Genomic DNA, 13868 nt, shown 5'->3' with positions numbered 1-13868 from the left:
GTAATATGTAGATGGTATTTTGCTTTTTGAAATTTATGTCCTGAGTAGTGTAGTTAAAAGCATGACTTGAATTTTCTAGTTTTGGGTAAGAATATTATTCTTAACACAGCAACATTTTTGTACAATCTCTGGAGCATTCCCTATTAATGTCATTTATTACCTTTTGAACTGTCAGTTCATCAGAATTCTGCTCACTTGATAGAATTCTTTTTATGAAATATTATTTTCTAATTTCTAAATCAAAGTTATAGTTTTTTCTTATTAGTTGTTAATATTATTTGCACTTTCTGACCTTTATCTTTACCATTAAAGTCCTCTTTGTAAACAAGATTAGATCAAACAACTGGCCATTCCAGCAGCATAAGCATTTATATGCTTATATGTTTAGTTGAATTCTCCTGTGTTTAAAATCATATTTCTTCTGTTTTCATATGAATGACTTGTATTTTATTGTAAACAGTCCTGCAACAATTTAATAAGTGTACTAGCAGATTATATTAGAATTTAATAATTCATGGAAATGACAGCAGAAATGTTAGCACTATTGCTTTACAATAGAAATCCCTACAGTGAATTCTCAGTCAGTCCAGATAATCTCTCGATATATGTAAATCACTACTCGTTCACGAACTCACACAAGCTCTCTAATAAAAGTTGTAAGCACATTCAAATTAAATTTGCAGAGTTGGACTAAAGTAATACCTGTAGGTTTAATCCCCAGTACAAGAGAGATGTAGACATACTGGACCAGATCCAGCTAAAGGCCATGAAGGTGATTAATGGATTGGAGCATCTGTCATATGAGGAGAGGCTGAGAGAGGCGAGAGTGTTTAGCCTGGAGAAAAGAAGGCTCAGGGGGATCTTATCAATATGTACAAATACCTAGTGGGCTGAATAAAGAAGACAAAGTCACTGACAGGACAGGAGGCAATGGGCACAGACTGAAGTATAATAAATTCCATTTAAAGATCAGAAAAGTCTTTTTTACTGTGAAGGTGATCAACACTGGAACAGGTTGCCCAGGAATCTCCATCTTTGGAGATACTCAAGACCCAACTGAACATGGTTCCAGGCAACCTGCTTTAGTTGACCCTGCTCTGAGGAGGGATGGTTGAACTAGATGATCTCCAGAAGTCCCTTGTGACCTCAATGATTATTTGGTTTATTCCAGATAAGTTAACTCTGCATTTAATTAATTCCATTCTGTAATGATTTACTTGCATTTTTATTTTGCCCTCTTATGGATGATCTCCAGTTGATTTACTTCTTTTTTGAAGTAGGAAGTCCAAAACTAGACATGGTATTTCTACGCATTAAGTGGCAGGCTACTGTTTTATCTACGACATCCCTGTTTATAGCCTAGGATTAGAGTTGCCATTTAATTGTCTTCTTTTTCTTTTTTTTTCTCGAGAGCATGATGTTAATTTACTCATATTCAGTTTGTTATTCATTTTAATATCCCAGTCCTTTTCTATAGAACTGTTTAGCCAGGTGCTCTCTGTCTTCTATTTTACAAAAATCTCTTTTTGGGGGTCAAAATTATTAAAATGGAGAAATAACCATGATAGAATTTGTAAAGGACAACATGCAAAAATTCTTTTAATTAGTCAGTCAGTGTCAGATACAGTAAGTCCTAAGACTTACAACCACTGTTGTGGTTTTTATTTCTTGTATTGAAATGCATCATATTTATTTCTCCAGTATGTCAATGGAATTTTGAATTCCAGTCCTGTTGTCTAAAGCACTTGCAACTGCTTTGTTTGTGGTATTTCTGTGTTATCATTCAGGTCATGACTATGCAACGATATCGTAAGAAAAATTTACTTAATGAAAGCTTCTCAAGGGCTGATGAGGTTTTTTGCTAGTCATGGCCTGTTCTTGGCTACTGTTCTCCCAGTGGACATGTCAGCAGCATATGGTAGAAGTTCTAGGATGAATACTTGGTTTATCTTTGGTAAGGGATATTCACAGTGGGTGTGTCCCACTGTTTTGTGAATATCTGTGGAGATTATTTACGTCTCACAGGTGAATCTTCTCCATTTTCCCCCTAGTTAACTTGGGAATGAATATCTTTTTTATCTGCCTTCCAGTAGTGTGAACTATATAAACAAGTCTTTGCAATACCACTTCAATCATTCCTTGATTATGTACTAAGATTTTAGTTTCTTCCTGTTTATTTCCTCTATGTCTTGTAAAGTTTAGAGATAGCTATGTGTTCAGAAGATTGACCACTATTTTCTTTGTTCTCCTTCCAGCAATCGTATTCTTTATCTCAGAGCCTTCTCCCAGTCTTTGGGCATTTGTCCATGTCACTGCACATATACGTATGGAGTTATGATGCCACCTCTCTGCTGATCCTTGTTTAAAACTGCTCTCCTGAATAATTGTTCCTTGTGCAAGATGGACCTACCTTTGCTCAGTTGTCCTCTGTGCCAGAACACCACCTTGTGGAAAAGGAAAGCAGAGCTTCATCTTTGCTTGGTTAGAAAGATTGAAAAGACCTGAACCTCCAGATTCTTCCCCCTCACTTTTGGGTCCTTTCAGTTGTTTTTTAGTAGCTCTGGGTAATATTTGCCAGTGCTATTAATGTCCATATGAATGAGCTGCGTGGGCTGAAAATCAGAAGGCTGAATGAACCTCAGCACCTTTACTAGAGGTTCTGAAACAGTGACAGAGCTTAAAAAGTGTGTTTATTTAATTGGATTACATTTATGGGTATATTAAGAAGATTATACTGCTCTAATTAAGGGTTACTAGGATTTTCTATAATAAACTTGAATTTTCAGCTATTTATAACTCAGGAAAAATGTTTCCATACAGAAATCTGGCATTCAGTGTCTCAAGCTGAATGGTATGGTTTTCCTTTTTCATTTTTTTATAAAAAAGATTCTTTGGCTGCATTCTATTTTGAGGGAGACAGGTTTTTTTGTGGTTTTATATGCTTTTTGTTCTCCCTTGGCAAGGCTTGATACATGGAAAAAACAAATTTTCCAGGCTTTTAGTCTTTTATGTCAACTCTTTCCTTTTTGATATTTCAAGCATTGTACTTTGGTAGTCATTACTTTTTAACAGCCATTATATAATTCAATAAGCACTCACCTCTAAATACCTACCATAACTACTTTTTATACTGCGTTACATGAAAATACTTCATACAATACAATTTAGTAAATACTTTTTCTGAAACAAAATTATTTACCTGACCTGGTTAGTGTTTAATGTAAGTACTCATGTATTTATGTAAGGTTCACCTTTTTTGGATTTTCTTAAAATATAAAAACTGTTTTCCCAACAACATTGGCAAGTACGTTGTGGCAGCCACATCCCTGGAAGTGTTCAAGGCCAAGTTGGATGGGGCTTTGGGCAAGCTGGTGTAGTGGAGGGTGTCCCTGCCCATGGCAGGGGGGTTGGAACTAGATGATCTTTAAGGTCCCTTCCAACCCAAACCATTCTATGATTCTATGATCCGTGTCTCCAACTTCTTGGAAGAATGTCCTAACGGCTAGTTACTGAGCATTCGTAGGACAGGTGAGATTAAGGCGAAGAGGTACTCCTTTCCTCCTGTGATTCAACTTGGGCCACAGAATGGAAAAATGCTAGACTCAGCAGAAGATGGTACATGTACTTATATAGTCTCTGATTTGTTTCTGAGTTTTATCCAGTTGTTATGCACCATAAATTGCATAAATAGTACACAGGGGCCTGAACCTAAGTATTCCACCTCCCTTTCACTTGTGTGCTATCTGAGCTTCATGAGAGAAATTATTAGTTAAGTTGGGGAGAAGGATGATCAGAACAGGATTTGAGAGATGAATAAGAAGCTGGCTGAGGAGAAAATAGAGATAATGTTGAAAGATTTATTAGACCAAAGAGAGATTGCTGGTGGAGTTCTTCAGGTCTTTTTATTTAAGATGTGTTTCTTCTATAGCACTAACCCAATTTTTTTGTGATAATATATGTTTGTGGTAAAATAAGGTAATCAAGTTAGTCCAGATGTTTTCACCAGGAAATATCAAGGTGGTAAGATCTACTGATGGCAGAAAGACAGGAGACATTATCAATACCACACTGAATACCACACAGGAAGAACTGAGTGACCCTGAAGACAGGAGCAATGAATGTACTGTAGATGAAACTAGATGAAATTCAGTGCAAAGCAAGACTCTCTGGACTAAGAACCAGGATGTTTACTCAAAGCTGTTAGTTCATCAGCTTGAAGAATGTAAAGATTTGTCTGTAATATCACAGGTGGAGAATAAAAATTAACACTTGAACACCTTTTGCAATGTCCATTCCAAATTTATGAAAATCCAAGGGCTGCAGACATTCCCTGAACGGCTGTGTTAGTGGCTACTGCACGTGCTCTAGCTGTGTGAACTGTTCTGTAAAGACAGGTACGGCTCTTTGATTTCAGCAAAAGTTTTACCACAGTAGGAACTGAATAGGATTTGCAGGCTTTGGCCTAGAAATTGAACATTTTTGCCACCGAAGTTTTATGGACATTTTTCATGCTCTAAATTAAGGTTTGGTTCACATAATCTATTTTAGATCTTTTTTTTTTTTTTTCTCCAGTCACAGCTTCACTCATAGCGCAGCTGCGGCGTTTGTCTTGTAACAAGAAGGATCTGATAATCATGAAATAACCCAGATTTATGCCTGTAGTGCTGAAGTGGTGCCATATTTGTGAAAATAACTTAAAAAAAGAGAAACAATATGGAACAGATGTGAAGGTTTTACCTTCACATTTAAGTAGGTTTATACTGTCAGCGAGTGTGGGCTTAGCACAGCCTGACAGAGTTTTAACGTACCAGATGTTCCACGTGATCAGATAGATACTGTACAGCTGTTTCCCATTCTTTTTACTGGGCTCAGATAAATACACAGTAAATGCTCTGAAATATGTTTATTGTATTTTGGCTAGCATTGCAGCTGTTGCTGCAGAGAATTTACTTTAATCCACGGGCACTGAGAATGTGGGGAGAAACCAAAGGTGCTGTTGGAGCACTCATTTTTCCGTTACCATGAGGAGAAATTAGCGGCCGTTTGGTTGAAACAACTCTGATGATACTAGCCAGGAAGGGATGAAAAATGGGTTTTTCATCTGGTTGTGGCTGATGTGAGGTTAGTGGCCGTATTGTCACACTGCAGAAGTGACTTGTGGTCCCTGGGCGAGCTGTGACTCCTGTGGGCAGGAGCCGTCCCCTGGGCTGACAGTGCGGTCCTTCCAGCGGCGTTTGACTCCCCTCACAGGGCAGATGGTGGGTGCAGCAGGAGCAGCCGTCCCGCAGGTACCTTGCACTAATCCCAGCACGGGCTTTCAACGCTGGAAGGGGGGCACTGGGTTGGATTCTGTATTCAGTGCAATACAGAAAACAGGGTGTCTCCAGACCTCCCGGTGAGGCTGCCTGAGTCCCTCCTGTCCACTCCTCCGGGCGCAGGCGGTGTGCCCCAAGCTGGCTGTTTGATGTGTTTTTAAAGACGCACAGCTTTTGGGGGTCAGTCTAAGCAGCTGCTCTGAACTCTTTCAGGACTTGAAGGCCCAGGTCAGGTTAACTGCCACACCTGTCAACTTGATTCAATAACAGAGCAGCTAAATAATAAAAAGGGAAGTTTCATTTCCCTTCACCTGCTTTTCTGCTCTCGTTTCTCCTTCCTCCCCCTCCAACTCCCCATGCTCTCCTTAGCCCTTTGACCTTGCCGCTGCCTTCCTTCCCCCCTTGTCACCGTCAGCCTCCTACCTTTCCAGAGCTGATCTTACACCTGGAAAATTCTTCTTCTTGTCTACGAGGGGCCTTCCTTGTTCTCCTTTAAATCCTTCTTTAAAACCTTCATCTTCAGGCAGAGGAATTACTTTCATCTTTCATTAATAATCTCTTCAACATTTCTTGACTGCTCTGTTCTTTTCAGATTTATAGCCTAGTCTTGCAAACGTTTACAGAGAAGTAACTGTTCAGTTAAATTGAGAACATTCAGTTAGAAGTTTGGAGGACTGGATCGTTCCTTGGGAAGCTTTTTGAATTGGGAATATTTCTCACACTGTAAAACACAATGTTCATTTATGATTTTATGTACATTTTTATAATAAACATTTGTGTCCTCAGAGGAGCAGTGGAACATGCACGTGGATAACTTCTGCTTTTAACTTTTATTCCCTAACTCAAGGTGTGGAACATGTTCTTACAGATTTTTAAAGGCCGTGAGCAAACTTAATGTTGACAATATGACTTTATACCCAGAATCATATGAAAGGACAAGTACAAGCTGTACCTTTGATCTTGGTGACCTTCATTGTTTTGTGTTTCAGTATTGATTTTTATTTCAGGAATCTCAAGCATCTGGACTGCCCGAGTACATAAAGATTGTAGAAGTTGGGCCAAGGGATGGATTACAAAATGAAAAGGTAATTTTTCTCTTTTTTTGTGTGTGTGTGTGTTTTGACATGGATAGCAATGTTATTTTCATTGTGTAAAACACATACATCCTGCTAATTATGTTTCTTCCATTTTGTCCTATAAATATATTTATTTCTTTTCATATTAATAACTGTTTTGTGTATTAGAATAAAAGTATGTTACTATTTAGCCAGATGTTACATCATATAATTTCTTTCTAGACTTGGTTTATTAGCCTTTCTGTTACTCAACTACCATTTCTTTTTCTGAAATTTGTCTTGTCAGTCAATGAGATTCTGTCATGACATAATTGGTAAATGCTGTGAAACACTGGCTACCTTCATAATATGCATTTGTGCTACAAGTGCTACTACGGGTTTTGTCATACTTCCTGCTGAACAGGCATGGGAAAAAAAGAGAAATTACTCTTTTGATAATATTGTTTGCCTGAAGGGTGGTAGGGAAACATGGAAGATTGAAAGAGACTATGTAAAATAAGGTACATGTATCAAAACAGTTGTCTGTTTCCACAAATAGGATGATAAGCTTACATATATTGTTACTGATATCAAAGATGTCAGTAGTATTAACAGAAAGGAATTACTCTGCCTCAGCTGTGGAGCTTCCCCCCCCCCCCCCATTTTTCTCTGGTTGGACTGTTCCGTGTTGCTATTTCCTTTGTTGCTTCTTTGCTAGGTTGGTGTTTGGTTACCAACAATTAGTGAGGCCAGATCTACAACCAGTTACACAGAAGTGCTTCCTCATTCTTTTGTGGTGGATGAAAAAAGGAGTAGGAACGTGTATACTGCCTAGTGCTTTCTTTATGCAGTAGCTTCCTACTGTCAGGAAATAGTATAGTTAAGGTATAATGCATGAGTGTAGTTCATTATTAAAAAAAAATAAAATTGATTATGTACTGAGAACATTTCACTTACTTACAAAAGTTTCTTACTGAATGAAATGCTTTACTGTAGTATGTCTCCATGTCCATAGGTTATAGTCCCAACTGATACCAAAATTGAGTTAATCAACCGGCTTTCCAAAACAGGCCTGCCTGCAATAGAAGTGACCAGTTTTGTTTCCTCCAAATGGGTGCCTCAGGTATGTAAGATCATCACCATTCAGAACTATATCAATTTAAATGCCATTCCATGCAGTGGAGTTTTCCATTAGTATAGCCTGTATAATTATACAAGAAAATGGAACAGAAATAATGTTTATTTGTAAAATCGGATGCTGTTGTCAGACACCATTTACGCAGTTTTCAAGTTTTGTGCTTTTATTCAGCAAGAGGAGGTTGCTCCAGAAGGGAAGGGGAACTGGAAGCCAAGCACGATAACAAGGAGAGCAGAGGTTGTAGCCTTGTTGACCAAAGGGCAGTCCAACAGTCCCTGAGAGCAGAGCAAGTCTGGTGAGGGTAACCAGGGCAGCCAAGAGTACACATACTCACCTGAGTCTGCAGTGATGCGGCAGGTCCCAGATTAAGCCAGGAAGTCAGGTCTGGGAGGACATAGTCAGGATCCAGTCAGTAAGGTACATGGCCAAGCAGAGGCTTGGCTGCTGCTGTGCAGCTGCACTGTTTCTCAGATTGGGAGGAAGCGTGAGAGTGTCTCAGCGTAAAAGTTGCTGTGAAGCAACTTTTGCTGTGAAGTTGACTGAAAGGGCCATGTTAACTCTTCTTCTCTCAGCCTGGAGAAGAGAAGGCTCTGGGGAGACCTTATAGCAACCTTCCAGAACCTGAAGGGGGCCTACAGGAATGCTGGAGAGGGACTCTTTATCAGGGAGTATGGTGATAGGACAAGGAGTAATTACTTTAAACTAAAAGAGGGTAGATTTATTAGCTGGAAGGAAAAAATTCTTCACTGTGAAGGTGGTGAGGGCCTGGAACAGACTGCCCAGAGAAGCTGTGGATGCCCCCTCCATGGAAGTGTTCAAGGCCAGGTTGGATGGGGCTTTGGGCAACCTGGTCTAGTAGAGGGTGTCCCTGCCCATGGCAGGGGGGTTGGAACTAAATGATCTTTGAGATCCGTTTCAACCCAAACCATTCTCTGATTCTGTGATTAACAGAGCTGTTTGGGGGTGCCTCTGTTCATCTGCTTTCCAGCTTTTATTGATGAGCTCCAAGGCTGAGTGATGCTTCTTAGGTTACTGTCTTCTTATCAGTGAGCTGACCTTGAGTGCAGGCAGCTAAACTCATAGGAGAGGAGCACTCCAGGCCCTGATCAACAGAAATGCTAGGAGTACAATTTGCCATGATTACTACATAGGGTGTGAGAAACCTTAAATATTGTCATTGCTCTTCAAACATACATATTTTAGCAGGTCATTACCAATTTCCCCCTTGCAGCAGGAGGGTAGGAATTTGTGTGTGTGTGTTTGTGCAAGGGACAGCAGTAAATGGGGAGTGAGAGAATTGGTCACAGGATGCTGAGTGGACGTAAGAGGTGTGCGGATGATGGATCAACATCATGAGTAAAGGGCAACTGGGATATAGGATGCTGAGTGTAGATGTAATGATAAAGATTTGAGAATATGAAGCAGTTGGGATTCAGAGTACTGAGCTTGCGTATCCAGATGAACAGCTGTGGGGCTGATCTCTGGGGAACAGTCATGGTGAAGGGGACTTCTTGTGGAAGCAACACCAAATCAGAGACCTAGAATCAGGGCAGAAACACCTAGATGCACAGGGCTTGTGCCAACTGGGTAAATTTCTCAAGAGTGCTCTCTAGCACCAAACCAAGGGAGCAGACTCTCCAGGCCTGGGGGTTGTGTGGACTGTCATGGAAACTTGACTCTTCCCTGAAGCCAAACACCATTTTTGAACGTCTGCTGCATGTGCTACATTTCTGTGTATCTATCCATCACGCAGTCCTCCTTTTCCAAACACTAGCATAAACACACACGCACATACAAACACACGTGTGCTTATATGTCAAAGTATTCTAGTTAAGGAGAGATGTTCTATCCTGATTTTGAATTTGCTCACAAAGGGGCGGTGACTTTTTGCAGTTAATAATATAGAGAAAATTCTTTACAATCAATGTTAATGTTGTACTATGGAACACAGGCAAATCAAGTACTTGTGCATTTTATTTTGCTCTTCATTTATGTAAGCATTCAGTTGTAACTGAAGAACTCCATGAGTATCATGAGTATCCATGAGTATCATGGATCATCAGGTGCTGATCTCCTCCCTCTGGTGACCAGTGATAGAACCCGTGGGAACAGAATGAAGCTATGACAGGCGAGGTTTAGGTTGGATGTTAGGAAAAGGTTCTTCACTGAGAGGGTGGTTGGGCACTGGAACAGGCTCCCCCGGGAAGTGGTCACAGCACCGAGCTTGACTGAGTTTAAGAAGCATCTGGATAACGCTCTCAGTCACATGCTCCGATTCAGCTGGTCCTGTGTGGAGCCAGGAGTTGGACTCGATGATCCTTATGGGTCCCTTCCAACTCAGGATATCCTATGATCCTATGATCCTAATTGGGATCATGCATATAATTTAATGTTGTTCCTACCTCTTTCCTACTCTTCTGAGAACTAAGTCATCGATGTAAAAAAGAAAGGTAGCATACCTTTCTTTCTTTTTCCCTAAATGAAATTTCATTTTCCACGTTTGAAAGTGTGTTTGGAAGATCTAAATTGGGGATTTTCATATATGTAGTAGTAGTTAGGCACGTTAGTTATTTTGCAGATTTAGCACTCTATCAGCAGCCATACTGAGTTTTGATTAATAGTAATAATTTGCTCATTATTTTTCCAAAATTAATTTTTACATTTGGTACAATTCAGCAGAAATCCTAGACTTTCTGAAGGCAACAGCAAAACTACATTGGCATTAGGAGCGCCAGGTTTTCATTTGAGATTTAGCACTGCAAATTCAGGCTTAGTCCTGAAGTATACTATGTAGCTCCTGTTTGTGCAAACTTAATTATTCCCTGCAAGTAAGAAAATAAGTCAATACTTGTCTATATCATTTAAAGTAATTTTCAAGAAGTTACACACTTGTTTGCACAGAAGCATTTGAGTACTTATAAGTTTAGTAGGGACCACACAAATTACTTACAAAGTAAAGCATGAAATTAATTTGAGAAAATCCATCAATTTTTAACATTTGTTGCACAACTTCTGTCATAACGTATATAAATTTTGTCCATTTTAAACTGAGAATACATCCTGGGCCTGGACTGTATTCCAGGCTTTCCTCTGAGTAAAACGTAGTACAATCATACTTTTTCTTATTCATGAGAACTGTGCAGCACTCTGAGGGACTCCTTTATTTCATTGTTCTCAGGATCACCAGGGAAGGATCTAAAGGAAGGAAAATACAAAAGGGGAAGAGAACAGCGACAGTCCAGATTTTTTCTGTTGTCAATGCTGGGGCAATGATAGTCCATTAAAAGCAACTAGGTTAAATTTTTCCACATGTCATCAAACTTTGGCAGTTACAGCAACAGAGAATAATGAAGGTTTTTAAACATTAGAAAGAAAAGTCTAAAGGAAAGGTGGATTTCTTCCTTTCTTGTTTAATTATTTCCTTTTCCCGTGAGCCATTAGGAATACCAAATTTAGCAAAGGTTTGTCAGTTTTGGAAAAAATGAACAATCCCTTCTTATCTTAAATTCACATCTGAATACTTTATTTTAATGGCTTAATTTGTGTTTAAAATGTTTTTTATTTAAAAGGTAAGATTGCGTTGCTTTGATAGGGAGTGCAGTCTTGACTTTGTCTTTTCTTTGCTCCTTTTTTCTTTTCATAGGTCATGGGAATAGAATTCACGGTTATGTTTAGATCACTCATTCACTTATTTCTTTTTTTAGTATTTTAAAGCTCTTTTATGGTTTCCCATCCACTGTTTTTTTTGGCAGACTTTTTTTTACTGAAAAAAGCTAAAAGAAAAAGTTCCACAGTAGCGAGGTGCCATATAAAACAGGATGCCACACCTATAACCTAAACAGCCAAAAATTATAAATACCTACCATTAGAAAGCTTATTTTTAAAGAAATTTGGAAAAGAAATATTTTATTACAACTTAAAATCTTATAACATGCAATATGTGTTAAAAAGGGATTTTACTTACAGGAAAAATAGTAGTGGGACAAATGTAATACATATTATTTGGATCTGGCAGCTTTATACTGGTTGAAAAAGTTTTATTTTGGTTTTCTAGTACATTTTAAGTCAGGCTATAATTTTAAAGTGTGGAGTTGGTTCCAGCATTTGCCATTTAATTAATCATTTGGTTTCAAACATTATTCCTTGTCCTGAGAAATGTAGATACTATTTATATTAAATTAAGGAATGAAAAGTTGTTCTTAAAAAACTAAGGCATTACCAAATTGCTTTTTGTGAGGTTATCAGATATGTTAGGTGGTCACACTGATTTAGTTTATGTAGAAGCAATTACAAAAAGTTGCTTTGTGCCATCACTGGTTTCCTGATGAGAAATGAGTTGTGTCTGGCTTTAAGACACTTTTCATACCATATATCCACTTCCTTATAGATACAAGTGGGGCTTACATTTGAGGAGGCATACATGCATTTTTCTGATATTTTTAATCCATTCATTTTTGTAGTAGGAAACCAGTGACAGGAAGATTCCAGGTTGCCAGTAGTATTGTCACTTAATAATCTGATATAATTTAATGTCACATATTTAGAATTGTGGTACTGCAAAGCTGTCAATAAAATACCCGTTGAAAATAACGAGTAATGAAAGCTTTGTAGTTCACATATATATCTTTTCATACAGTACTCCTCAAATGACTTTTCATCAGTGTCAAAATAATCAGAAATCCAATTTAATATTGTTTGCTTGGAAGATTTGCTTTTATGAGAGCTGATTTAAAAAGCATTTAAAATAGACTATTCCTTTTTTAAAATCTGTAAGACATGAAATATGAGGGATATGTTTTATTAACTGTATTGTTTTCAGGCATCACCCCATTAAAAAATAAACTCATTTTTCCTCCACTTCTTTCAAGAAAATCTGCTTGTCTAAATAATCCACAGTTTATTACATGAATAAGTCTTTGATTCATCTTTTTGGTTAGTACATTGAGTATATTTAGTTTTCAGTGAGAAAAGTGTAAGAATATCTTAAAAAGGAAGAGTTTCTTTTGTGAGGGGAGACAAGGAAAACATATGCTTGAATAAAGTAATGGTCTTTGACCTTTGCTATAATAAAGAAGTATTTTCTTCTTTTGACAGAAAATTCTAAGTATATAAAACTGTTACACTACACAGAGAACTGGATTTTGTTATATTTTTAAAGACAGACTTGTCATTAGTCTTTTCAAATATGCTGATTACAGTGTTGAGTAATTCAGGTTCACTTATGTTTAAGATTGTGAAGTTGAATTTATCAGAATGCTGAAGTTTTCAAGATTTGTATGGTTTTAAAATGTCAGTTATTCTGTTAATTCCACCTATTGAGTCCATTGAGGTAAATTTCAAGATGATCAGCATGATCACAAGCCTATCAATTTATAATGCAAATTATGTTTTTACAGATACAAAAAGAAACATTGTAGAAATCTTAGTCCCAATTCTATATTCATATAGAACTGGAAAGCTTGCAACTCAAATACTTAAAAGTGAAGAAATCCAGAAAAAAGTATGCTTGTACAACATCAATTTAAACCCTTTGTTGTTACACTTTTTGTATGAACTGTATACCTAATGAAGGCAAAACCACAGTCTAAACCAATTTCTGCTTATCTATATAAAATCAGAAAATAACTGCTGATCAATATGAATTATTTATATGTATTTTAGATGGCAGATCACAAAGAAGTAATGAGGGGCATTGAGCGGCATCCTGGAGTTCAGTATCCTGTTCTCACACCTAATCTTCAAGGTTTTCATTCTGCTGTAAGTACCTTAGTAGAAGACGTCCACAATTACCTCTTTCAGGTTTCAGACACTTTCAGTCCAGTACCATAAACTAGCTATTTAATGTCAGGTTATAACCTGTCCTGTTAGAACTAAGCTATAGTTTTTTTAATTAATTAAATGGCGAAAAATGGACAAATTCACAGAGTGATGTTAAGGTCTACATATTCATATTTTAATGGAAGTACTGATCAAATAATCTTTCTAAGTTCCTATAAATGATGCTTGTATATAAAGAGAAAGACAGTTCCTTCTTCTTTGACTTGTTTGGCCTAGAAAAGTTTCTGGAGTGTCTTCTTATCGGAAAGTAGTGAATAAGAATGAAGAAAGAGTCATTTAAATGAAAATGGATAGGAATGTATTAGATATCTTAAATTCTATGTTTCATTTTGGTAGGGTTTGAAAGTTTAAATTGTTTCAGTTCATAGAAAATAAGTATTCAAAATTATAGACTAGAAGTGTTTGGAATTGCGAAAATGGAGCATTTCAGTCTTAAAACATAGATAGTAAAATCTTAAACACTTTTTTGTTTTCTGAAAATTTTTCATGCTTCTGTGCTTTTGTCTTGATATAGGACAAGCC

At 37.6% G+C, this 13868-nt stretch overlaps 1 protein-coding gene across 2 annotated transcripts in view; it reads left to right on the top strand.

Annotated features, from left to right (window-relative positions):
- HMGCLL1 (3-hydroxymethyl-3-methylglutaryl-CoA lyase like 1) overlaps window positions 1-13868 on the top strand; it is an 88603-nt gene that overhangs the window by 16716 nt on the left and 58019 nt on the right. For both annotated transcript variants that reach the window (XM_054819071.1, XM_054819072.1), the window contains exons 2-4: window positions 6323-6400; window positions 7386-7493; window positions 13170-13265. In XM_054819071.1, coding sequence (XP_054675046.1) covers window positions 6323-6400; window positions 7386-7493; window positions 13170-13265 — 282 coding nt within the window. The remainder of the gene's footprint in view (window positions 1-6322; window positions 6401-7385; window positions 7494-13169; window positions 13266-13868) is intronic.

The sequence above is a fragment of the Grus americana genome, chromosome 3 (assembly GCF_028858705.1).
Source record: "Grus americana isolate bGruAme1 chromosome 3, bGruAme1.mat, whole genome shotgun sequence".
NCBI lineage: Eukaryota > Metazoa > Chordata > Aves > Gruiformes > Gruidae > Grus > Grus americana.
Note: the sequence above shows the minus strand (reverse complement) of the source record. Positions and strands in the feature narration are given on the sequence as shown.